At 40.1% G+C, this 26,943-nt stretch overlaps 2 protein-coding genes across 5 annotated transcripts in view; one reads left to right on the forward strand and one right to left on the reverse strand.

The window, feature by feature from the left end:
* Positions 1–21,620, forward strand: part of LMNB1 (lamin B1) — a 56,369-nt gene extending 34,749 nt beyond the window's left edge. For all 4 annotated transcript variants that reach the window (XM_038552012.1, XM_038552014.1, XM_038552015.1 and 1 more), the window contains exons 5-11: positions 118–243; positions 6,993–7,213; positions 8,048–8,273; positions 9,888–9,992; positions 13,050–13,169; positions 18,777–18,884; positions 21,389–21,620. In XM_038552012.1, coding sequence (XP_038407940.1) covers positions 118–243; positions 6,993–7,213; positions 8,048–8,273; positions 9,888–9,992; positions 13,050–13,169; positions 18,777–18,884; positions 21,389–21,430 — 948 coding nt within the window. In that variant the 3' untranslated portion in view covers positions 21,431–21,620. The remainder of the gene's footprint in view (positions 1–117; positions 244–6,992; positions 7,214–8,047; positions 8,274–9,887; positions 9,993–13,049; positions 13,170–18,776; positions 18,885–21,388) is intronic.
* On the reverse strand, positions 3,570–3,784 carry LOC119873878 (60S ribosomal protein L39-like). The gene has a single exon (XM_038552017.1). It carries the CDS (start codon positions 3,782–3,784, stop codon positions 3,629–3,631), a length of 156 nt encoding a protein of 51 aa, XP_038407945.1. The 3' UTR covers positions 3,570–3,628.
* Positions 21,621–26,943: the final 5,323 nt, after the last annotated feature.

Below are 26,943 nucleotides of genomic sequence, written 5' to 3' on the forward strand. Positions count from 1 at the left end.
TTCATCAGCCAGTTACCATCAGGGCTTAGGTTTGAAATGAAATGCCTTGAAATGAATCATACTTCCTTTTTCGTTTGTTCTAAGTCACTAGATAAGACTGTTTGTTTCTTCTTTTAGCTGGAAAATGCCAGACTGTCATCAGAGATGAATACTTCTACTGTCAACAGTGCCAGGGAAGAACTGATGGAAAGTCGTATGAGAATTGAGAGCCTTTCATCTCAGCTTTCTAATCTACAGAAAGAGGTAAGTAAGCCTCTTACTCTAAGAAGAATTGAAGATGAACTTGAAGGTACCTTCACCATTGTCGTCTACCTGCTTTGTTCTGCCGATGTCACTTTTCAGGGAGCGTAGTATTTTCCTACACTCCTGTTGCACAGCGCTGTCCTGACTTTTTCATTTTGTGCATAAACATTCTCTGAGTGGGACTGTTATTCCTAAACTAATAGATTATCCAGAGCTAAGAAAGTTTCCCCTAGGAAGTAACATGCTGGTTTATTTCTGGGGCTTACCCCTAGACCCAGGTTTTCTGACTCCTCGAGCAGCCTCATTACACATAGCAGTCTTCCTAATGTACTCCTTTTTCATCACATTTGGAAACCATAGTAAGAAAAACATGCACAAATTCTTTGTGAGTAGTAAATGCTTTGCTTTTCTAGATAGATTCTCTTAGTGTTTGAACTACTTAATAGGGTCATGGGCCTTACTTGTGTATTAAGAACTTAGCAACTAATTCATTTGTTGGTACCTCTGAGTGACAAATGATTGCATTACTGATTGTGCTGACCAAGTGCCTAAGTCATGCTGGTGTATTCCTGGCTGGGCTAGGGCTGGCATGGTTGCTGCTTGAGATCTGTTTCAGTCTAAGGGTAATGTTGGTATGGGCATGAAGTACACGAACAACCACCTGAAGTGTTCAGAAGGCTTTAATAATCCACTCACCTAAAAAAAAATAATAATAATCCACTCACCTTAATTACTTGGGAAGAATCTTCAGCTACTTTTTCCCTTCAGGGAGGAGACTTTTGTTTTAAATTTTCCACATAAGAATAAACTTTACTTTATTCTTGATTAAGCTTTTCTTCCTTTTTGTTTTTTCTTTTTCTTATTTTTAGTAAAATGTTTTTCTGATTATAAAACTGAGGATATTCATTGTAGGAATTTAGAAAACAAGGCAGACAGTGAATTGCATAAAACAGGGTAATGTAAACAAAATTAAAAAAGATTTACATTTCCTATCATGTACTTTATTATTTGTAACATAATTTAAAAGATTATTTTAGAGTATTTCATTTTGATAGTATTTTGAAGTTTTCACATAGCATTAGAGCTGGAAGGGTCTTTTGAGTCATTCAGACACAGACCTCGGTGGTTTAATTACTTGCCCAGAGACTGCAGGTTGATAGCTTTGTTTCTCTCCTAGTTCCCAATTTTTCCATTTACCCCTCACTCTCTTCAAAGATAATCTTTTTTCCATTGCATTATTGTAATAACTACTTTTCAAAAAAAATAGTCCCCTGTGTTCTTACACTGAGTTGACATTTACTACTTTTCTCCATTTAATAAATCATACTCTAGTTATCCCCTTTCCTTCAGTTTCCCATGTCCCTGGTTTTTGTTTTTGTATTATTATTATTATTTTTTGGCTGCTGCATTTTCCTCTTGATTATGCTAGCTATAGATACAGATGGTGGTCTGAGACTTGCCTGCTGTTAGACACTGATGGGCTGTGAAGACTAGTAGCCATGTTACCTGATTCAGGTTCAGGGCTGTTTCTCTGTTTGCTTATTCTGTTCCCATCCTTGGAAGTTTTTTTGGTTAACTTCTGGATAATGGTGTTTAAATGATGTTTGGCAAGGCCCTGAGGGTTTCCAGGAGCTAAGAGTCCTTATAGAATAGGTGAAGTACCTTCTTCAGTCAGAATAGTTTTAAATTTCTCTGTCTTTGAGGACCCAGGGGGAGGGGGATGTCCTTTCCTCTATTCATTACTGATATTAGATTTTATGATAAGTAATATATCTTGTGGAATATCTTCATTAGTTGATAAACTTTAGCCTCTTAGATCATGAAAAAGAAAAAAGCCACCCCTCTCAGAATCATCCCATTTGTATCTTAATAGCACTTAGTGTTGGGTCATACCAGTTTCATCACACTGCCTCTTAGGCCATACAGTTTCCTTTTGGTGATATGACTCATGTTACTGAAGTACTTAAACTTTATTTAAAATTGACATAGCCTTGCGGTACCTGGCTGACTCATTTGGTAGAGCATGTGACTCTTGATCTCAAGGTTAGAAGTTGTAGCCCCATGTTGGATGTAGAGTTTACTTAAAAATGAATGACAGAATGAATGAATGAATAAATAAATGAATAGTTCTTAAAAAGCTGACTCCAGAAAATATTTTTAAATAAATAGAGATCGTAGCAGTATTATAATTAGAAATTTCATATATTGCTTATAGTATTTCTGTTATTTCTCTATAGATTTCTTACTGGCCAAATTAATTGGTCACAGACTTTTTGACTTGGGAAGACTCAACTGGCACTTTGAAGGCATCTCTAAAGTTTTGTTTTTCTAACATGCAGATTTGAAATTGCTATTGTAGGTAGACCATAATAAACTAGTACACTTCAGTTATATACCATGAAAAAAAAAAAAAGACTTTCAGAAGCCAGTCATAAAATACTTTGGAGTGAGAGGTGGGATCTCACAGATAATCTAGTTAGACCTCTTCATTTTTCAGATGTGGACACTGGCTTAGTGAAGTTAGTTAGGTACAGCCTGCTTCCTGCTTAGAGTCTTAGAGCTACTTGTTGGGAGACTTGGGAAGAAGGATCTAGGTCTGCCTCTTACGGTGTATTCTTTGTATTACGCTGTATTCTTTGTATTTCACTACATAACAGGTGTAATGCAGCTATTGAAAATACAATTCAGGTATTTCTAAATGAGTCATGGTAGGTTTTGTTTTTTTCCCCACTTACAGAACTCTGTAACATCAGAGGCAGACAGAGACATTTTGGGTTTACAAATCTAGGCCCAGATGTTACTTCTAAATCTTGGGTACTCCATGCCTTTCATCAACTCTCCTTTATATTCCACCTTGTTGCTCATTCTGTCTACCTCCCACATCACAAATACAGTGAAGAGGCTGATCGAAGGAGAAGCAGGTTTTGTTTTGTTTTTTAAGATTTTTATTTATTTGAGAGAGAGCGCATAAGCAGGGGGAGGGGCAGAGAGGGGGAGACACGCAGACTCCCCATCAAGACCTGAGCCAAAGGCAGATGCTTAGCAAACAGAGCCACACAGGTGTCCCCGAGCCTCAAGGGTAATTTCTATCACTGCAGAAAGTTCTATCAGACAGTGCTATGTGAGATCTGACAGGAGGGGGGAATTCAGTACTTCACAAATCAGGACACAGCAGCAGCTCAGCTGAAAGGTCTCACGTTTATTACTGAACCAACCTACTGGTATGGAGGCATAGTAACAGAGAAAATAATTTCTTTGATAAGCCATGTCTACTGGCCGGGTAGGAAGAATGTTTCCATATTGATAGGAGAGGAACATGTGATCTCCATGCAGCTTAAGTATGTGTGCCGATTATGTTTGCTATTTCATGATGTGCGATGCTTCCTCATAGACCCAGCTTGGTTCTTCTCCAGTGCCTCCTTTTGGAGTTGTATCTGATTTTATTACCAGTTTTCATCTGAATCCACTGGAGAATGGGACGATTCTGCTTTTGTTTCTTGGCCAGGAATCGCTTGATTCTGAAAGTCTTGTGAGAGGACATGGTGATTACAGTCAACCACACACAACCAGGATGGCGGTGAAAAGGAGAGAAGAGAAGCGTTTTAACTTAAATTATATTAGAAGCTTGTGAGAAAAAAATGGATTTCTTAATTTGTAGCATGGTTTTTGCAAATGCAGTTTATTTAAAGATTTTAATTTATTTGACAGCATGAGAGAGAGAGCGAGGGTGTATGCACAAGCAGGAGGAGTGGCAGGCAGAAGGAGAGGGAGAGCCAGATTCCCCACTGAGCGGGGAACCCAACTTGGGGCTCGATCCCAGAGCTCTGGGATCATGACCTGAGCCTAAGGCAGACACTAAACCAACTGAGCCACCCAGGCGCCCCACAGATGCAGCTTAAATCCAAGTTCTTGAGGCAAGGATTATGTTTAGTATCACTCTTAAGATGAATGCCGGCTTCTCATATGGAGTGTCAGATGCTACTCTGGTTTTAGTTAATTGGTTGATTATTATTATCATTATTTTTAAAAGATTTTATTTATTTATGAGAGACCCAGAGAGAGAAGAAAGAGAGAAAGGCAGAGACACAGGCAGAGGGAGAGGCTCCATGCAGGGAGCCCAGCATGGGGCTCTATCCTGGATCCCCAGGATCGCGCCCTGGGCCGAAGGCAGCACCAAACCGCTGAGTCACCCGGGCTGCCCTGGTTGATTATTTTTTAAATAACCTTTTTATTTTGGCATAAATCTAGATTTACAGAAAATTAGTATGACAGTTCACCTCTGTCCCTCCCATAGTTTCCCTCACTGTAAGCGCCTTATGTTCTCATGGTATATTTGTTAAAACAAAGACATTACTATACCTATACTCCAGACTGTTTGGATTTTTACCACATTTTCTGTTGCTGTTTTTCTTTTCCAGGGTACCACATGTCTCCCTGGTCTCCACTGGTCTGTGACAGTTTCTTAGGCTTTCCTTTTTTTTTTTAATGACCCTGGGAGTCTTGAGGAATGGCCATTTACCCTGTGTACTGTCCCCAGTCTGGGTTTGTCTGGTGCCTTTGCCATGATGAGACTGAGGTTATGGGTTTTATTAAGTGCCCTTCTTGTCACATTGCATTAGGAATCACAGGCCACCCACAGGGCATCTTTGGTTATACCGACCTTCATCACTGCTTAATGTAGTGTTTGCCACTGTCAGATTACCATTTATCTCTTTCCATACTCTGTTCTTGGGGAGCAGGTCCCTAAGTCCAGCTCATACCCTTTGAGAGTTGAGTATAGGAAGCAAACTCCACATTCTGAAGCGAGTATCTATCTACATTTATTAAGTGGAATTCTCTTAAAGATTTGTCTCTTCTTTCTTATTTATTTATATTTTTATTCATTTGTCTATATTAGTATGAACTCATGGATATTTATTTTATACTTTGGGTTATAATCCAATACTACCTTCTTTTATTGGCTTGGATGGTTCTGTCAGAATGCCTATCATGTCCCCCTTCTTTTGAGCACTTTACTTTATAGTACTATAAGATGCTCCAGGCTCATCCTGTATTTTCCCTGCTGCATCCCTGGAATCAGCCATTTCTCCAAGGACCCCTGGTTCTTTTTACTGGAGAATGGTATATAGAAATTAAAATCAGGATGCTGAGTCTCCCTGGTATTGGGGTATCATTGCTTCTAGGCCCTCTTGTGGATGGAGCTAGGTAATATATGTGTGTATACTAAGCCGTGTTTACATACTTTTCTATAATTGTGTCTATCCACTTGTATTTATATTAAACTAAGTGCAAGTTCATACAGATGTTTCTGACTAACCCCATATCAAAGGGTTCATTTTGGGCTTTCTTGCTTGCTTATCTATATAGCTTTTCTCTTTGAGAGTGAAAAACCTCATTTTCTACCATATTTTTTACTTATTTGTTCATCCCTGGTAAAGATGAAAAGCACTTTGAAAATTTTTAACCCATAACCTTGTGAGAAATACATGTACTAACTAGAGTATGGTGTTTCTGCACAGTGCAGATTCTCTTTTTGATTTTTAGCCTTCCAGGTTTAATTTTTGCATGGTACCTCTCTCCTGCTCTGATGCTGGTACTTATGATTCTAAGGGCCTGAGCTATCCATCAGTCTTTTTTAGTTGATTACCTTTGTCATTTTCTGAGGTTACTGAGATGAATTCTGTCTTGGGTGAAACGCAGAAGAATAATTACCTGGTGAGCCACAAGGTTTCTCAGATGAACTTTCTGGTGCAGGATGTATTATTTCTCATTTTTTAAATTCCAAATACAAAGTTTCTATATTTACAGTAATCTCTTATAGACTGCACTGTATTATATCATCTCTGTATATAGTCTTGCAGGGAGACTCTACCTGAGGGGGTACCAGAATCCCTTTCTTTGGTTTCTGAATAGTTCCAGCAGTTCTCCACAACAATCTTTCACCTGCCATGAGGTTTTTTAATCAGTGAATTTCCTTTCATTTTTAGTTAATTTATATGTTTGAGTGATGTGGCTTGGGGGGGGGCACAGTTGACTTTTTCTAAAACCATAACTTTAAAAAAAAATAAGACTTTTTTGAAAGATTTTTTTTTAAATTTATTTATGATAGTCACAGAGAAAGAGAGAGAGAGAGAGAGGCAGAGACATAGGCAGAGGGAGAAGCAGACTCCATGTACCGGGAGCCCAACATGGGATTCGATCCTGGGTCTCCAGGATCGCACCCTGGGCCAAAGGCAGGCGCTAAACTGCTGCGCCACCCAGGGATCCCACTTTTTTGAAAGATTTTATTCATTTGACAGAGAGTGAGCACAAGCAGAGGAAGTAGAAGCAGACTCCTGCTGAGCAGGGAGTCCAATGGGCTCAATCTCAGGACCCCAGGATTATGACCCAACCTGAAGGCAGACACTTAATTGACTGAGCCACCCAGGCTCAGGTTAAAACCATAACTTTTAAAATTTTGTTTTATTTGGCCAAATACAGAAAAGTTATATGTACATTTCTCACAGTTGCATATGCTGAATTTATCTCTTTCTAAAGTCTTTTATAAGCCAGAACTTTCCTGAGGGCTATATTTTATATTGGAGAAATTTTAGTTTTTAATTTCTTAAAATCAAAATCTGTTTTGTGTTCTAAAGTTAGAGATTCCTTCAGGTTCTTTTTGTTTTCCTCCAGGAAGCGGTTTAAGATAGCTGCTTTGTGCTACTGTTGGAATGTTCTTAGAAAATAAATGTGTTCTCTTGACTCTGAAGTCTAGAGCATGTTTGGAGAGGATTCAAGAGCTGGAGGACTTGCTTGCTAAAGAAAGAGACAACTCTCGGCGCATGCTGTCTGACAAGGAGAGAGAGATGGCGGAAATAAGGGATCAGATGCAGCAACAGTTGAACGATTATGAACAACTTCTTGATGTAAAGTTAGCCCTGGACATGGAAATCAGTGCTTACAGGAAGCTCTTAGAGGGCGAAGAGGAGAGGTAAGCAACTTAGGTGTCACTTTACCTCATAGTCTACTTCTTGCCCTCATCCTTTTTATTTAAAGAGTAGTAACTAGGATTGGGCCTTTGCAAAAATTTTATTTTAACATTTAAGGCAACTTTAAGTATTTTCTATGTTATTTTTAACACCTAGGTGTAGAGGTAAATAGAAATGTATCATATTTCTACCTCAACAACAAAAAATACTGTTCACCCAGTCTTACTATTATTTTAAATGCTGGACTCTGTCAAAATGTGGAGTCTTTCTTGAGCTTTAAAATGTTTTGATAATTTAGTATGTTGTAAAATACTAGATTTGCTGAAAGACTTCATAGTCATTTTTCAAATCTAGTTAGTGTATAAATTCTTTGACACCTGTTCTTAGAAAAAGTTTCTAAGGGAAAGTGATTTAGAATGAGAAGCCATTCAGTTTCATTGTTACATACATTGTGATTGTAATTTTTATAGAAAGAAAACACAGGTATGAAAAAATGAGGAAAAGTATACTAAACATAACCATGGTTGTGGTAGGGTGGTAGTAGGAGGGTTGATTCCTCTCCCTGTGTTTTCCATACTTCCTGAATAATGATTATATTCTATTTCTAGAGAAAGCATTCAAGTTATTATGTTTTTAAAGAACATTATGCACATTCTAGCACAAATAAACTAACCTTATTAAGGATGTATATCGGCCTTGTCCAGCACATCCTTAGTAATGTGTTGCTTTAGAAATGCAGGTGCCCAAAAAGCATGTGAAGGATATTAATATTCTTTTTTCTAAAGTAGGAAGGACATAAGTATCTCATAAATGGAGTGTTTATTTTTCCCATGTAGATTGAAACTCTCTCCAAGCCCTTCGTCTCGTGTGACAGTATCCCGAGCATCCTCAAGTCGGAGTGTTCGCACAACTAGAGGAAAGAGGAAGAGAGTTGATGTGGAAGAGTCAGAGGCCAGCAGTAGCGTTAGCATCTCTCACTCTGCTTCAGCCACTGGGAATGTCTGCATTGAAGAGATAGATGTTGATGGGAAATTTATACGCTTGAAGAACACTTCTGAACAGGTAAAAAACAACCCCCTTTTTTTCCAGGAAGGCTTTGCTGGATGGTAGATTGTACAATTGTCATAATTCCTCTGACTTTATTTGGATTTGGTAATCTTCACAAGAATGAGTTTGTCTCCTCCTTTTTGCTTAAATTCATGAAGGAAAGTATACATTAAAATAGGAGGAGGAGGAAGAAGTACACTTACTAGTTTGAAGATTTTCCTCCTCAGCATTTCTTTACAGAGCCAGAGCTGCTTTTCACACTTGGTCATTCTTGCCCAGTGGCCTTCCTGAGGCCCCAGGCAGACTTGTGGAAGAGTTGGAGTTGTGAGTGTAAATGGGAGATACCCTGTCACAGTTGTTAACTTCAGAAAAGGAAGGAAGCAAAAAAACAAAACAAAAAAAAAAAAAAAAAGGAAGGAAACATGAGCCCAGGCTCAAATTATGCAGGGAGTATTTTTCTCTCTAAATAAATGAATGAATACTAATGATTTGATTTGTATGAAGAATAGTGTGGAGCCCTATCTTGAAATTATTTGTTTAAAAGTAAACAAAGTATTCATAGGAAATTCTGAGGTTTCGAGCTGGAGTTTTTGAGATCTCAGTAGTGAAAGTCTTCCCTGGCTAGGCATGATGGAGCTGGAGGTCATGAAGGAGTGTGAGATGATGCTGGAAGGCAGGTCTGGGGGTTCCATGGAGATGCAGTGGGATGGATGGATGTCACTTTCTGAAGCACGTGTTCAGGATTCATCAGATGATGTTCATGAAAATCACTCCTTTTCTCACTGGAGCTATTAAAAGTGTGTTTTGTGTGTATGAATAAATAATTGGGATGGGCAAAGGAAAGCTAGCAGTTCATATAGGAAAGGGAACGGGCCCCAAGCCCTCTTAGTCATGAGTTTAAAAGCTGAAGAACAACAGTAGTCTCTGCTGCTCCATTGTTGTAGTTCGGTTGTTTTTCAGACAGCATAACAGCCCTGTGTTGACTTATTCTAAAGCTGGCTTTCAGTCTGGTTTATTCTTATCTTTGAGTTAGAGATGGGTATAGATGACTGTAGCTAATTATTTTAAATACCCTGCACCTTTCTTCAGGTGCCAGGCAGCCCTGGGGAGGTTGTGGGCCAGAGGTGGTAGCTGTGACCTGGGACTGGTCATTGGATCAGTGACCCTTTTTCAGCCTGTTATGCTTTGAGGTAAGGGAGTTAAATGTGAGACGCAGTATAGGTGCAAAAGAAAAAGGATTTATTTTCTTATGTGTTTGCATTTTTAAAGCTTAAAGTAGTCAAATATTAGATGTTTATAATTGTGATTATGACCTCTAGATTATGTTGTAAATTTTAAAGACCCACTTGATCTAGCAGTGAATATGGACCATCGAGTTTGGTTCACATCCCTTTTCTTCCAGTTTTGTCTTCTTTAAAATTAAGTACCTTAATATTAAAACTGTAGCATTTTTGAAGCTACTGTTTTGCTGAATGCCAAAACCATGTTTTCTCTTTATGGTAGGAAAATATGAATCATGGGAAGACAGCCACAGAGCTGTCTTAGTTTAAGTGCCTGTGTAAATTCATTTGATTATCCATCACTTTCTGTATACTTGATGTGACCTTGTTTTACTCTGCTTATGAATAGGATCAGCCAATGGGAGGCTGGGAAATGATCAGAAAAATTGGAGATACATCAGTCAGTTACAAATATACCTCAAGATATGTGCTGAAGGCAGGCCAGACTGTTACAGTAAGTGATTTTAATTATTTAATTTAACTTCACTGTCTTAACTAACAATTAAAGTAATTCAAGGAAATTTTTGGCTTAAAGAGGAGTGTTTTAGAAATGGGCATTAAAACATCTTTGACGTTATTAAGGAATTACAAGTACTATTAAAGATTTTAAAAATTCTGTCTTATTGAGAGCAGTAATTGACTATTAAAAGTGAAAGTATTGACCTTTGAATTCTTTTTATTTTGTCTACTCCAGTAGATATAAAACAGCTGTCTCTTGACTGGTAATTGTAACCCAGTCTGATTCAGGAGATACTGCTTGACATAAAGAACTATTAGGATAATCTATTAATGCTAAGGTATGCCTTAAGACTTGAGTGACCCTCAGCCTTGGGTGACCCTCAGCATCATCTGGGTAGTGATTTGGTGTCCAGGCCCCACCTCACCCTTAGTCATCATCTCTGGTGTTGGATCAGGGACTTATGTTTTGATTAAAAATTATTAAGTGTTAGGTTTTGTTGTAAACAATCACTTTTTTAAACATAGTATTTTATAGAGGGTAACATGGTTTTTACTAGTGTTTAAGTTTCTAGATTTGAAAAGAGATGGGCTTTGTGGTACTCTGACTCTGATTTGGGTTCTAAGTGGTTCACTGTTGCTGTGTTCTGAAATACCATGTCTTTAATAGTTACTAAATTTCACAGCATACTTATTAGAGAAGTTGCTTCATGGAGCAGACACAAGATTACTTTACTTTAACTTCATAAGTAGATTTTAAAAACAATGTGTTAACTTTGATAGATGTGAAAGAAGTCTACATTCTTATCCCTGAAGGATATAGAAGTGACTGTCTCTTTTATCAATCCTTTTTAAAAATATTAAACACATACTTTTAAATTTATGATTGATACACATCTTAGTGTTTAAGATCAAAAGCTCAAACTGGTTAGGATTTCTCTTTTAAAAAGTGTGTTGAAGAACTTGATACCACATTGTGAAAATATCAGATGCTAATTTTGTAATGGTAAAAAATGGGAACAAATATCCTAACCAGACTGTCTTTTCTTCTCTTCAGTAATTATTATAGTGAGAGAAAATTGTTCAGCCCTATTATGTGTCTTATTGAAGCTACATAATGTGGTGGAAAGAATCTGACATTTTAATTCAGAAGATTCAGATTTGAGTGTGCTCTCTACCTCTCTAAAGTAATGTGAAACCATTATGCCAATCATCTGCTTTTTCCACTAGATGTAGTTCCTCAGAGACCAAATACATACATATATATATATATGTATATAGGTATATAGGTATATAGATATAGATATATACTATAGGTCTAGTGGAGAATCCAATTATCATATGAAATGTAATTTTTTTTTTAAGTAGCTAGTATTAAATGGGATAAGAAGCTCTTTGGAACATAGCAGTGATAAGTAATCTTAACTATGAAGTTGTACTGGGCAATAGCAAACATCAGTTTAAAACACTAGAACACAAATAAGAGAAATAAATATGTAACTTAAAATTTTCTTGTAGTTGCATTAAAGAAAAATAGGGAAGGTGTGAAATTAATTTTAGTACTATGTCTTATTTAATGTAATGTATCCAAAATACTATTCTTTCAAAATATCAGTATAAAAATTATTAGATATTTTACCTTTTCTCTTTTTTTTTTTTTTTTTGGACTAAGATATTCTCACAGTACATCTCAGTTTTGACTAGTCAAATTTCAAATGCTTGAGGTCACATATGGCTAGCATGTTGAACAGGATAGCTCTGGAACATACTAATTTTAGATTAAATTATCCAAGATTTTAGGATTATTACTAATTAATACAAAACCCAACTCAGTGGTTCCATATGGACTAGTGAAAAAGTATTGCTTGAAATTAGGAAAACACTAACATTCTACATGACGCTAACAGCCCAGAGCCAGTTCCTTTTTGTTTTATCCCAGTAAACAGCTCCCTGTCCCTTTCTAGTTATAATGCTGATGGAAGATCTCGCAGCTTCAGGTGAGCATCTGAAGAGGACAGCCTCCCTCCTAATCAGAAATTTATAGATTATTCTCTCCATTTAAAATGATACTTGCCTATACTATTTCTTGTGTTCCTTTTGCCATCATGTAGCCATTTATATTGTGAAATAATTTATGGGGTATAAAACTTTTCTGTTTTAATATGGTCTTGTAGAAACCTCAGGACTCGTAGTATCCCTACAGATGAGGACACTGAGGTTGGTGGAGCTGCAGTAATTTGTCTAGGGTTCACATACAGTTTTTCTGACTCAAATTATCTATGCCCTGCCAATACTCTTGCCAATAATATGCATTAAAAACATGGCAAAATTTCCGTGCTTATGAGAAGGGGAGAGTAATTACTTGTTTGCCTATTTCAATAGCAGCCTGTTTATCATTGATTAATGGGTTATTCATTCCTTGTGTGCTTTTTGGAGTTCAGTCTCAGACACTCATGGGGTGTGGTGATATTGCCCCTGATTGGAGACATACCAGTTCTATAAGAATATTCTAGATGGGCTGTCTACTGCAGAAGTTTGAGAGGAGTTAGTAGTGTCTCCTTGTTGACTGCTATAGGCAGCTGGAGGATACTGTTGGAGTGGGTCCAAGGGCTCCAAGCTGGAGGAATGGTCCATAAAACCCATAGCTGAGTGCTGACAGGGAGGGCTAATCATTGCTCAGTGAGCCAGACCCACTTTGCAGCTAATCCTTTTGTTCTTTGCAGCAATCCCGTGTATTATAGGTTCTGCCTCTGTCCCATTTTATGGATGAGAATAAGGCCACTTGCACACATTCAACTGACATATTGAGGGGCTAGGAGGTGAATGTAGATGTCACCTCAAGATTCCTGAACATCATCATTTCCATTTATTGGATGGGGAAGCTAAGGCCTACATAAGCTCTCCTGGACACACAGCTAGTTTGTACAGCAGGTCTGAAGCTGGGACACAGTTCTGAGACTTAGAATTAGGGGTTCAAGTCTTCTCATTACATTGCTGTTACTAGGTTGTGGGCAGGGCAGGGTTCTGGCTGGACTGATGCTCTTTTCTTTTCTAGATCTGGGCTGCAAATGCTGGTGTTACAGCCAGTCCTCCCACTGACCTCATCTGGAAGAACCAGAACTCTTGGGGCACTGGCGAAGATGTGAAGGTTATATTGAAAAATTCTCAGGGAGAGGTGAGGCCATTTTGTCAGTACTACTCACTCCACTGTCTGTTCCACTCTAAAGTTCCTTGTGTAAGAGTGATTTCTTCTTAGAAGTCAAACTGAAATGTGAAGTAACTGATTGCTTACACCAGACCAAGGCTGCTGAGTAAATCAAAGTGAAGCTGACTTCACATTTTAGGAGTGAAATAGGAGTGTATTGTGGAGCACTGAGCATTAGCACAGGCTCCAGTTTCTGCCTCCACTGCACACTGGCTTTGTGACTTTTGGCAAGTTCTTTCACCTCTCTTCATCTTCATTTCATTTTAAAAGGATAATAAGACAAGTCACAACTGTGATAATACTAATGTAATGGATATAATATAAATGAGATGCTCATTGGGAAATGCCTCAGAATGTATCTTTCTAGCCTCTGGTATGTTACAAGCTATGTTCCTAGCTCTCAGATTGTTTATGAAACTCTTTTGAGTTTGAAGATTGTGGAGTGTACATCTGCTTGAGGTTTATGTTTTCAACATGTCATTCCTACATTCTTACGAACCTTCCCTACCCTCATTGTCACGTGAAGACACCCATGCCCTGTGCACACATACACACCTGCCCCCCCCTCCCCCCGCAAAATGGGGCTCTGCAAAGGAGAGGGTGGTTGCAGGTCAACTTGCAGTATCCCTCTCAGGTTGCTTTCTCTGCTCCTGTGATGCCAGGTGCAGACCTACCTGGCATGGCGCTTGGCCCGTTGGCCTCTCTCACTAGAGTCATAAGCACATTGAGGGCAAGGACCTATTATGATTTTCCCTGGCACATAATAGGCATTCGGTAAGAATTTCCTGCTAAAAATTAAAAAAAATTAGACACAGACCTTCACTTTTGAGTTCAGAGAAATAAAGCAGCTAACAGCATTTGCCGCGGGGGGTCTAAGGTATTGCATCCCAAGTCCTATGCCTGGTGGCCCTCCTGTCTGTCATGTACCTGTGGATCTTTGGACTGCTTCCTGTATGCACCTGTGGGTCTTTGGGCTGCTCTTCCTGTGGAATCACTTTCTGCCGAGTGAAGAGTTCCCTTAATCTCATGCTGAGTCTGGAAATGAAACGACTTGTGATTCTTTCACTGTAGACTTCAGCATTGTGTGAGATTTTGAGGCGCCTCTGGGGAATTCACCTCCAAATGCCCAGCTAGGTTCTCAGGGTAGGGGAGTCAGTTTATACATGCCAAGTTAGTTACTTGCGCATGTCAAGGTGTTGGATCTTTCTCCTGTTCTCTGTGGAATCCGTTGCTCGTTTCTCGTCTTCAGCACTTTGGAACCATTCCCCCGTGGCTGTTGCTGGCTCCTGGGTGCTGCCCTGACTGCAGCTCTTGTGCGGGTCATTATCCTCATGTCTGGGATTGGCAGGACACAGAACTCTTTCAGAACCTGGCTGTGAGTAGTGATCTCAGGTTGCCAAGCTCTGTGATGAGGGTCCCTGGCAGAGGCAACAGGCTCTTGTGAACCCTTGGGTCATCATCTGTACCATTTGTTTCTCTGTAAAAACGTGTTCGGGTTAGAAGTGATCTTGGAGGAGGTGTTTGGAATGTAACAGGTTTAAAAGCTCCTCAAACAGAGTGACATGTGAATAAGTAGGTCCCAGGAAGAGGGATAGGGCTTGAGGGGATACTATAATGGAGCCCCCATAAAGTTGACTTTATAAAGCTCGGATTTCCCTTCATAATTTAAACGCTTGAATATTAGATCATTTGGTTGGTTGGTTTGTCTATTCTTTTTAACAAACTTGTCTTCTGCTTGCTATGGTCTATTAAGTGACTTCTGTCAGAAATGAGGAAAGTGGGATGCCTTGGTAGCTCAGTGGTTGAGCTTCTGCCTTTGGCTCAGGGTGGGATCCCGGAGTCCCAGGATTGAGTCCTGCATTGGGCTCCCTGCACCCTCTGCCTGTGTCTCTGCCTCTCTCTCTGTGTTTCTCATGAATAAGTAAATAAATAAGTAAATCTTTAAAAAGAAAAAGAGAGAAATGAGGAAAATATCATGAATACAGTTTTTCTGTCTGTGGTTGTCAGACAACATAAATACATTTGGTATTTATTCCTTTAATTCTGAAATCATGTTTATTAGTAGGTCCCAGATCATATTTGCAGCAATCCATAATTACCACTGTAAAGACCGTTTTTCTTTTCTTTCTTTTTTTTTTTTAAGATTTTTTTTTAAGATTTTTTAAAATTTATTTATGAGAGACAGAGGCAAGGACATAGGCAGAGGAAGAAGCAGTCTCCCTGCAGGGAGCCTGATGCAGGACTTGATCCCAGGACTTCAGGATCACGAACTGAGCTGAAGGCAGACGCTCAACCGCTGAGTCACCCAGGTGCCCCAAGACCATTTTTCTGTAAGATTGTAGGTAATTGGCTTAAGTCCGTTGAATTTTTTATGTATATTTTCTTCTTGCTGAGGCATTGGAAATGTCAGAAAATGCAATTAAGCTGTCTCTAATGGGAATAGATGGGCTCACAAAACCAAAAATCCAGAGATCGTGGACTTGATCTAGTGGCTCACCCAGTGTCCCCAAGGATCTTTCGTGTCTCTGTTTTATGAGTGTCTCCTTGGTTGACACAGGATAGATGCATCCCAGCAGGATGCTCCTGGAGGTACATCTTTTGAGGTTGGCTTTTGGGACTGAGCCATGTTCCCGTGAGTTTTCCATCCTGGGCTTTCCTTGCATTGTACCAGTTTGGGTCACAGGCTCACCTCTAAACCCGTTCCTGGGGTCAGGAGGACAGTTAGTTTGAGCTGCCTTCTCCCTCCCAACAGCTTCATCCTCTTCTTCACTGTGGCTGACTGTGCCATCAGCATAGGAGAGATGAGGACTCAGGTAAAATTGGGGGCTCTTACTGACAAATGAGGAAGGGGGTACCAGAGGATTAAAAACAGTAAATGTCTACAAGCTGAAATAAAATGTTTTTCTATGAGGGAAATAAGAAATAAAGCAGTCTCTTTGTGCCTTCTGGAATGTAATCCTAACTGAAACTTTTGTCTATGTGAATGACTACTTGTGTGTACAGAGAGATCAGAGTTGAACAGTCAGCTCCTCTGTCAACAGAAACCGTCCTGATCTGCACATAACATTTGCTGATTTCTGGGGTGTGGGGATCCCATACCCCCACCACAGTGATTTCACACCGCCAGCATGTTGTGACTGAGCAGAGTTGGCTGAGGTGACCACATGACCCGTTGGTTTTGGTGCACTCCTGAATCATGTGATGTGCACAAGGCCTTAACAGGGACCTGTTGAGAATACATTCTGTAGACAGACCAATCTGTGTGTGTCTTTCAGGGCACTTGGTAGGGTTGGATATCTTGCTGAGAGGAATTGTTTTGATGAAGACATTTATCTACTAGCACCTTGACAGTTTCCTGGGCCTAAACCCCCCAACAATTTTTGGTTCTAAATTTGTTTTATGATTTTTCTAACAATTTTTAGACATTATTTAGCATATTCATTTTCTGTACAGGCTTTCTGCATTAAAGTAATTGGTTTTTTTTTTTTTTTTTTTTTTTTTTTTTTTTTTTTTTTTAAGATTTTATTTATTTATTCATGATAGTCACACAGAGAGAGAGAGAGGCAGAGACACAGGCAGAGGGAGAAGCAGGCTCCATGCAGGGAGCCCGATGTGGGGTTCGATCCCGGGTCTCCAGGATCGCGCCCTGGGCCAAAGGCAGGCGCCAAACCGCTGCGCCACCCAGGGATCCCAAAGTAATTGGTTTTTAAGTGTCATCAAATGAAAAGTGCTTAACAACAGGCTTATATTAAAAGTAGCTAAATTGAATTAATTTATAATTAACTTAGTTGGGCAAGTTGCTGTTTTCTGCATTTTGCATTTGTGGACAATGTTCTTCTGTCACACAATTTAAGAACCCATATTTCCAGATGAGATGTATATGCTTGTCAGCAGCTGCTCAAGCTGGAATGTAAGAATTCTCTAGCAGATTTTCTAAAGATTTAATTTATTTATTTGATAGAGCGCAATTAGAGGGAGTGGCCAGCAGAGTGACAAGCAGGGTCCTCCTGCCCCCCCTGCCCAGCAGGGAGTCTGATGCAGGACCCCAAGGTCATGACACAAGCCGAAGGCAAATACTCAACCAACTGAGCCACCCAGGTGCCCCTCTTGCCACATTTTAGGGTGAATTACAGAAAGCTGGGTACTCTGAGCGCTTTTTTGAGAATTCTTTTTGTTTTCTTTTTTTTTTTTTAATTTTTTTTTTATTTATTTATGATAGTCACAGAGAGAGAGAGAGAGAGAGGGGCAGAGACATAGGCAGAGGGAGAAGCAGGCTCCATGCACCGGGAGCCCGACGTGGGATTCGATCCCGGGTCTCCAGGATCGCGCCCTGGGCCAAAGGCAGGCGTTAAACCGCTGCGCCACCCAGGGATCCCTCTTTTTCTGTTTTGTATGTTGCCATCCTCCAATCCATCTTTTACTTCAAAGAATTATGATTGATCTAAGGATTCACATGCTTTTTTTATCAGTGGGTTTGGTCAAAGCAGGCTATTTGTGAAATGGCTATTTGTGTATGTAACCACTGACTGATCTCCCAGAAATGAAATTTCTGGCTAATGGAGACTCTTAGAACGATCCATCTTCTTTGGCCATGTAACAATAATCAAAATTCCCCACAAAGTACTACCTTGCTTCATTTATAAAATATATCCTTGGACATTTTTAAAATGGAGCTTTCATTTGTAGGATAGGGCTTTTTGGTTTTTTTTCTCTTGCCATTTTAAACTAACTGGTTGTGTGTTAGATTCCAGATAAGCTTTTATACTGACATAATTTTAGCATCTTTGTCTGTTGAGTTGTCTTTCTTGAGCGACCTTAGGATTCAGTACAGAATAAGATGAGCTGCTGTGCGGTGCTCTGTAGGACACACTCATTTACTTGCTGCCAGATCATCAGGTCAGCCTTCTGCTCACACAGATATGCTGTGCATCATGCAAGGCCACATTCCCTCCAGGAAAGTCATCTGCACATGAGATGGTTGTGTTCTCTGGTGCCTCCAGTGAGTGACAGGACTGTTTTCCGTGTGAAATCCGTTGGAGCTTCTTCACAAGTGTGTTATTAGTAGGGATTGCTCATCTGTCTTTATTCCATTTCCTGAGATGAACGAATTGCTGAAGGTGGACTGTTAACACCATGGTGCCTGAGATCACAGCTTTTGTTCGGCCTTCACCTTCATTTTATTCAGCGTTTAGTACCTTCTTTTTGCTAGGAGCCAGGATCTTTACTCTGAATTCACATTGAGTGTTATAAGGAATCTAGTGTGCCACATGGTTCACAGAGTTCTTAATAACAGAATGGGATCAAAAGCATTGGAAACTTCGCAGCAGGTGTTTCACATTGGACATCAGTAGCTCCCCTGCAGAGAATATTTCAAATCTAAGAACTGCTACTAGTTATGCAAAATTTCCTGTTCAGTAGCTAAAGCTATTGATGAACCACTTTTTTCTTTTTAAAAAAGTAGTCCCTGATGTAGGAGAGATGCTACTTCTTAAGCAAAGAAAAGTTCCCTCATCCCAACTGCCTTTGTGATTTTTAAGTATGGTTTTTAACTTAAGATCAAGCCACTCTTGTCTTTAGGAGGTTGCTCAGAGAAGTACAGTCTTTAAAACAACCATACCTGAAGAAGAAGAGGAGGAGGAAGAAGCACCTGAAGTGGTTGTAGAGGAAGAGCTTTTCCACCAGCAGGTATTACTTTAATATATTTGTATTAAGTTTTATTGACAGAATTACATAAAGACAAAATCAATAGTAGGTTTGGTTTTTTCCCTGTTACTTGATGAACCACGTAAGTGATTGGCCAGGTGGAGTTGGTTCGTTTTTCCTGAGGGGATATTCCAGAAGAATATATTAGTGTATTGGAAGAAAATGCTAGCACTTATTTTTAAAACATTTTTCTCTCACATCAGATTTCAGTTTTGTTTTATAATGACAGGACGTGTATATCACTTGCAAATAAGTATATACGGGTTGGAATGCATGCTCACAATTATTTACTGGAGTTCTGTGATAGAGAAGTTTAGATTACTAATTTAGAGTATCTGCATATAAACTTAAAAAAGAAAAAACAGTAATGTTCACCTGCAGTGGGAAACAAAATTCTTGCTATATTAAGTTCCTAATCATCTAATTACAAGATAGATTTTAGCTGATGCTTGGGCTTTTGAGAGCCCTTGAAATAAAGAAACTCCAAATGATTTTAATTAATTAAATTGGAATTATTAATAAGTAATAAGCATTCAGTTTATCTTCTCAAGCTGTTTGAGTCAGATGATGAATTAAAATCCCTACCTTATCCTTATAAGACTTCACAGATTTATAAATCTCTTTGTTTTGCTTCAGTGACCCCAGCCCTACTCCAAAAAACATTCTTGGACATGGTTAGCCTCCAGAGTAGAGAACCACTTGAAGTGGGTTGTATGAGGTAGAATGAGTTTTTAGATACTTCCTCATACATTTTGGAGGACTTTTGACTGTTTAAGAACAGGTACTTTAGGCTTAGCTTTCTCAAGAAACAAGGACAACATCTATTTCCTGTCCTTTACTGGGAAGAATTCTAATGCCTGGAAGTAAAATAGCAGTTATCTCAGGGTGCCAGACAAGTGGCTCAGAGTATGAGTTGTAGCAGGCAGATGCTGGAGACAGGGCCACCAGAATAGTTGAGAAGATCTCTGGGAAGTATGCTTGTCCAGTATTTCTAAGGATGGCAGTTATTTGGGTATCAGAAGACGGATGGTGTTCTCCATGTGTTTGAATTACCTGTTGGCCACATTACCATCCACCCTAGAAAGGCTTAGTGATTTGAAACAAGTATTTCTTACTTGTCATGGTTCTGTGGTTTGATTGGGCTCAACTGAGCAGTTCTTTTGCTCCACGTGATGGAGAGTGAAGTTAATGATGCAGTTGCATTCAGCTGGGATGGTGGCTGGGGCTGGAATGTTCTTCATCTTTCTTTCCCTGTTGGTTTATCTTTGGTAGTTTAGCCCAAGCTTAATTTATAACATGGTGCCTGGCTTCCATGAGGGTGAAAAAGAGAGCACCAGATCTCTTAAAGGCTAGGCCCATCTTCTCTTAGCCAAAGTGAGTCTCCAAGCCATCTCCGGTCCTAGGTGAGGGTAAACAGTCTTCAACTCTTGATGGGAGGAGTGGCAGAGAATCTGAGGTGATCTTTCGTTCATCACAGGGGATGTGTCAGGACTTAAGGGGCAAGCATATCTGTCTACTTTTATTGGTGTGTGTCAGACATACAGGGGACGAGGCTTGGAGGTAAGTGTGCGGTCTGAGATGCCTGGACAGATAGCTTCTGCACACGATGGAGCCACGAAGCAGCTGAGACCTGCCGTGGTTGACTCCAGAAGGAAGATTGCGGAGACACAGAGGGACTATGTGAATGGAGGTTCATAAAGACGTAGTATGACTAAAGTTGGGAGAGAAGGAAAAGCAGTCAGATGTATGAGGCTTTTAGCTTTTGTGATCAGAGTAGGCAATGATTTCAAGGTTTAAAAGAGGGAAGATGGAAGGGTAGATATTTTGCTTTCACATTAAAGAATGGGTCCAGTGGCCTTCCGAATTGATGATAAGGTTTTTTTGGTGCCTTTCAAGAAGCCAGGTTCAGTCCAGTCTAGTGGTTCGTCACAGGTCAGACTGTGAGGTTTTAAAGAATTAGTGGCAAAAGGGAGCCATTTTGACTTCACATTTGAGGACGAGACCAGAGCACATGTTTGGAGATGTACAAGCGGAGGACCCAGCCAGCTGGGTTCCCTGATATGGTTCAGAATGGAGTCTGCTGACCTCCTCTCTCCAAAGTTATAAAAGGAGGTTATTTATTGAACAGCGACTTTCAACTTCAGCTGCATATTATAATTACTTAGGGAGCTCTAAAATTACATATAAATAGATACGTTTCCCCATTTAAATGAGAAATTCTCACTGAGTTGATCTAGGGACCTAGATCAGAATTTTTTTTTTAAAGCTCCTCCAGATCTGAATGTGCAGCTGGAGTTCATTCATGATCAGTGTTCTGGAATTTATTGGAAGATGTCTGTAAGAGAAGGTTAAAAAGGGCAAGAGAGGAATAGTTAAGGGTTTATTTGAAGTCAGGTAATATGGATTTGTCCAGTCTCTGCCGTAGTTTGAAGTAACTGTCATCTACTTCCTTAGCACTGATTTTTCTTCCTACTTTTCCTCATCAGGGAACCCCAAGAGCATCCAATAGAAGCTGTGCAATTATGTAAACTTCTCCAGTCAACCGTCTTCCTCAAATAAAGAAGCATGGTAATCCTTACCAACGCGCAGTGCAGAGCCTTCTCAGAAGCACAGAGTATTTTTGTATTTCCTTTATGTGAATTTTTAAGCTGCGAATCTGATGGCCTTAATTTCCTTTTTTGACACTGAAAGTTTTGTAAAAGAAACCATATCCATACACTTGGTTGCAAGATGTGAATTATTGACACTGAACTAACTGTGTACTGTTTGGAAAGGGTTCCTCAAATTTTTTGACATTTTTTTGTATGTGTGTGTTTTTTTAAGTTCTTAGGAGGAGGGGACGGGCGGGTGAATGAACCACTGTGTGTCTGGGTATAATCTGCAGATTGCTCCATCTAGACCAGCAGTCTGCTCTTGATTACTCTCTGCTATATATATAACGGTGCTGTGAGGGGGGCATTTTTCAATATATACAACTTTTGTACTGAATTTTTTTGTAATAAACAATCAAGGCTACAAAAATTTTTTTTAATAGAAAAGAGAAATTTTGTAAGAAGGCAATATTAACCTAATCATCATGTAAGCACTCTTGGATGAAGGATTCCACAAAACTTTGTTTTATGGTTATTTCTTCTCTTAGATTCTTAATTCATGTGGGGCTGGGGTTGGGGGTGGGAGGGATGGGTTTCTCTTAAAATGCATTAGCTGTGTTTTTAAAGATAGTGTAACTTGCTTTAATTTCCTATGTTACATTAACAAATAAACGCTGTTTTAATATTAATGTCTTTTTTTTTTTTTTTTACCTTTAAAAGCCCGATTTTGTGTGTGTGGGAAAACAAAAATATTGTTTTAGTTTTGCTTTTTGTAAAAATAATTTGGCTTCTTGTTCGTGCCAGATGTTTCTTTAAGTTTTGATAAAGAGGAAGATTAACACAAACTGTTGTGGTGTCTCCCCCCCGCTTTCCAGCCTTCTGCTGTCATTAATAACAGTAGTAACAATAATAGAAGCAGTAATAATTGCTAATGTTCTAGAGCCAGGCACTGTGTTCAATGCTATATATTTTTTATCTTATTAACAATAAAACCTTCTCAAAATTTCTTTAAATAAAAGCCGAATGGGGCAGGGGTTGTGGCCAAAGACATTCCTTTTAAAGGAAGAAGATGGAGATGATGCCTACAATCTAGTTTTATTGTCTTGTAAAATAGGACAAAAGCTACTGAGTAAAGGTACTGAGTAAAGGCTTAAGGTGTGAATGCTGTGACCTAGGTAGGTGTATTGCTGTACAGGGTGGCACTGTTGTGTTTGGTGGTAATTAGGGTGTCACTTGTCAGAGGTTTGGGGCATTTTTGTCTTGTGATTGCTTTAGCTCAGTGTGTTCATCTTGTAGAAGGTGGAATATCTGGACCGTTGCTAGAACAGACAGATGATAAATTTCAGAAGCCAGCCCAGAGTCAGTATTTGGTTTTCTCTTAAAATATTCCCGCAGTAAGCTTCACAAAGACGATCAGCTTTCACTTGAAAATAACTCACAAAGTCTCAGAATTACTGTGCTCTGCAGATTTACTGCCTCCTTTGGTGCCATCACAGACACAAGATAAATGCCGGGTAAGATACTGTGTCTGGTGAAGCAGATAAGATGATAACTTCTCAACGCAGATTTATCTTCAGAATGAGAATGGCGCTGCAGTGTACGGCCAGTCTTGGCTTTGAAAAAGTTTGCCACAAGATGGGGTTCTTGTCATCAAAATACACTGGAGCTACTTTATTGCTGGGTGAATTAGGTTATAGAACTCAACACTTGGAGTAGTTAGACATTAGAAAGAATTGCCTGTAATACAGAAGCGTGGTATATACTGTAGTGACAGAGGTGTACATCTAGTGGTATGGAGTGAAGGTCCAGGACCCTGTTGACACATGGCTTGGTGTCTCTGGATGTGTCACAAGCAGGAGACTGTAGGGCTTTCTCAGTCTGAAAAAGTTCAGACTAAGTTGAGGTTTTCTGAAAGCGAGCAGCACTTGGGCCTGTTCCACCGAATGTGAGAGGCAGAGGGTGAGAGCGTATTCACTGTATATCCACATTCATGGAGCTTAGGGCTATGTTTCGGGATTATTGAACTCTTTTATAAGTATGAAATTTCGTCTTCATTTTGTCTTTGGTGTTCTGGTTTCACCACTATTTAGACAGGGATTTTTTTTTTAAGTAGGTGCTACCTCCAGCTTGGAGCCCAGTGTATAGGTCTTGAACTCAAAACCTTGAGCCCAAGACCTGAGCTGAGATCAAGAGTCAGATGCTTAACCAACTGAGCCACCCAGGCGCCCCTAAGACAGGGATTTTTTTTTTTTTTTTTTTTTAAGATTTTAGTTATATATTGAGAGACACAGGCAGAAGGAGAGAAGCAGGCTCCCTCTAGGGAGCCTGATGTGGGACTCATCCGTGGTCTCCAGGATCAGGCCCTGAGCTGAAGGCGGCGCTAAACCGCTGAGACACCTGAGCCGCCCAGATTTTTTTTTTTTTAAATTCCTCTTGTGTGTAGGTCTCTCCTCTCTGTGTTCTTCATTAAGAAACTTTGGGGTGTTCTTATTTTGTTGAGCATTACCTTATTCCTGTTCGCTGTTCTTCCCTGTGGTGTTTTCTTTTAGATTTGTACTGAACCTCTTTTCTTTCATATGTTTTAGATTTCGCTGTGTTGTATTCTCATTAACTTTTGTATATTTGTCTCACTAATTCTGTTTTCAGCCTTAATTTTTTTATTTTGCTCATTGAGTTTATAATTTCATTGATTGACTTTTCCATTTCTGGAATTATCCTTGATTCATTTTCAATTTGTCCCTTTTTTCAACTCTTCTTCCTTTTAAAGAGTCATTTTAATCACACTTATTTTATGGTTTCTCATTGATTTTCCTGAGTTCTTGCGGAGATCCTAATTTTTCTGTTAGCTGCAGAAAAAAATTCATGGTTTTGCTTTGTCCTGGGGTTTTTAGGATTGAGAACTTCTCTTCAGCAAGGGTTGTTTATTTTGTGAGTGGTTTGTGCCCCTACTGTACAGAGTAATTTGGGGGTTTCCTGTGCCAACTCTACAGTGATTATAGTGGATTAGATCTGTGTTGCTGTTTCTCATCTTGTGGTGGTGAAAAATAGTTAGATGCTAGTGTGTGGGTCTTCTTGGTTTCTCACAAGTACCTGCTGCTCCCAGTCCCAAATCAGAAGTTTGCCTTTGTTCTGGGCAGTTGGGCTTCTGTAGTGGGGTGGGAGGTGGGAGCACTTGACGCTTCTGAGCCTTTTGCAGCCGGATCCTTTATGGGTCCTGCCCTTGCATGGAGTTGGAGCCCTGTTTTCTCCCCCGACCTCCGCCCACAAGGCTTCTCTTTCACACACTGAATTCTTGTCGCTTTATATCTGGGCACTTTTTGGTTCTTATTTTAAGCTTGGCTCTAACAAAGATTTAGTTACAGTTTATCAATTTTGCAGTGAAAGAAGGGGTCCTTGTCGGTTTTTTTCCTCATCACACATCACTATAAACATATGCATACTTATTTGCATATGTGTATGTGTGTGTATTTTAAGAGAGACGATTATTATAAATCATGTTCCTTCTGGTTTCAACTTCTCACCCATCATCCCTTTCATGAAATCTTAAATTACAAAGAAAGTTCTTTGAATGCCCTCTCTTTTCTTGGCCAAATCACATGTTAAAACAAAATAGGAAATTGAAAAGGATCTTTAAATAACCCCTGCTTCTGAATCACTGGCTTCTGAACAAAATGCAGATCTTTTTAGTTCTGTTGCGTGAAGGAGCAGCATGGAAATGAATTTTAGGAGATACCACCAGAGGAGAATGACTTGAAATGGTTCTGGTATTTCTGTGATAGATACCTGGGAAAACCAAGAATTCTGAAATCGGGAAGACTCCTTCCCTCTCCTTCCAGGAAAAAAAAAGGCACAGAAGGATGCAATGTTTAGCATTCTGTGTTTTGCCGTCTCGCCTGTCTTACTAATGAGACACTCAGAACCAAACCGATGGCAACAAGGAAAATATTGAGGCAAGATACATGTACAGCTCACAGAAGTTGTATTTCAAGGTGTTGCGAAGAGAGTTTCACAGGAACATGCCAAACGGGAGGAATTGTTAATCGGTGGGGAACAGTACTGGGAGTGGACACGCGCTGCTGTTCTGGAGGGTCGGGCAGGACAAGGGCAGAGGGGACCGAGAGTTTGACCAGTAGCCAGTTTGCCCTGGAGGCAGGCGCCTAATCTACCCCCCCCCCCCCCCGCCCCGCATATTTGCCTTCACTTTTAACAGCCAGGAAATCCTGTCTTCTGCTGACTTCTCTCCAGAGGCAAAAATGCACCTCATGTTAAGGAGACAGCCTGTTCGGTAGCTTAATTACAACGATGAAGCGCATTTTCACCAGGCTTACTACGTGAGTGCTGCTTCCACCAATCTGGGTTGGAATTCCGTTTAAACGCCCTCCAAGTTTGCTCTTAGAGAAATGTAGCTCTTGTTCCGTTTGAGTACTTATTATCCTTCCTTGAGCTGTACTGCTTCAACTGGGCCCTGGTCCGGGGGTCCCAAAGATTTCTTTGCATTTTTTTTTATACCACTTTCATATTGTTGGCGTTGATTTCTTTGATTTTGAGTAAGAAACTCACTGCCTTTTATCCTTTCTTTCATGGTGCACTCAGCCCACGGCGAATGCCCTTGTCCTCTCGGGTACCACAGTCTCTGCCAACCTCTGGATTTTTTCCATGTGTCCCAAGGGGTCGAAGTGGGGGATAGACCTCCTCGCAGAGCTGTGATATCGAAGAGATACCTTCACCAGGATTCTTTTTTCCTCAGTTTTTTATTTTTTTAAAGATTTTATTAATTTATTCACAAGAGACACAGGCAGAGGGAGAAGCAGGCTCCCTGCAGGGAGCCCAACAGGGACTCGATCCCAGGACCCCAGGATCACACCCTGAGCCGAAGGTAGATGCTCAGTCACCAAGCCATGCAGGTACCCCATTTCCTCTGTGTTTGTGACAGAATCTGGGTAATTCTTTTCAAATGGTCTACTTCATTGAATGCACGGGAGTGTTTCTCCAGCCGCCTTCCATATCGGCCTGTGCTACGACCTACCTTTAGCTCCCAGCGTTAGCTAGAGTGTGTCACCAGAGGGACAGTGGTGACCTTTGCCAAGTAGGTCTCATTGGCAGAAGCTGACTTTCTAGCCTAGTGGCTGAGAGTGGTCTTCAGAGGACTCGTTCATTGCCTCATTTCCCCAGCTCTGACTCCCAGAACCTTTGTCTTCTTTTTCCCTCCTTTTCCCTCCTGCGTTGCATTGGAGCCAGGGAGACTCCCAGCTCCACCACCCTTCACCAAATGCTTATTTTTGAGTTAGCCACTGACGGCCAGGACGTCCTCTACTGGAGCCTGGGACTGTGACGACCCAGCCAGCTTCCCACTCTGTTAGGCCTTCTTCCCTGCCCGCGTCAAGAGGGAGCTGAACCCAGGCTCTTTGTGGGGCCCAAATTCTCTTACTCATTTTCCCACTTACCCATTT

Source organism: Canis lupus, chromosome 11 (genome assembly GCF_011100685.1).
Source record: "Canis lupus familiaris isolate Mischka breed German Shepherd chromosome 11, alternate assembly UU_Cfam_GSD_1.0, whole genome shotgun sequence".
In the NCBI taxonomy this organism is placed as follows: domain Eukaryota; kingdom Metazoa; phylum Chordata; class Mammalia; order Carnivora; family Canidae; genus Canis; species Canis lupus.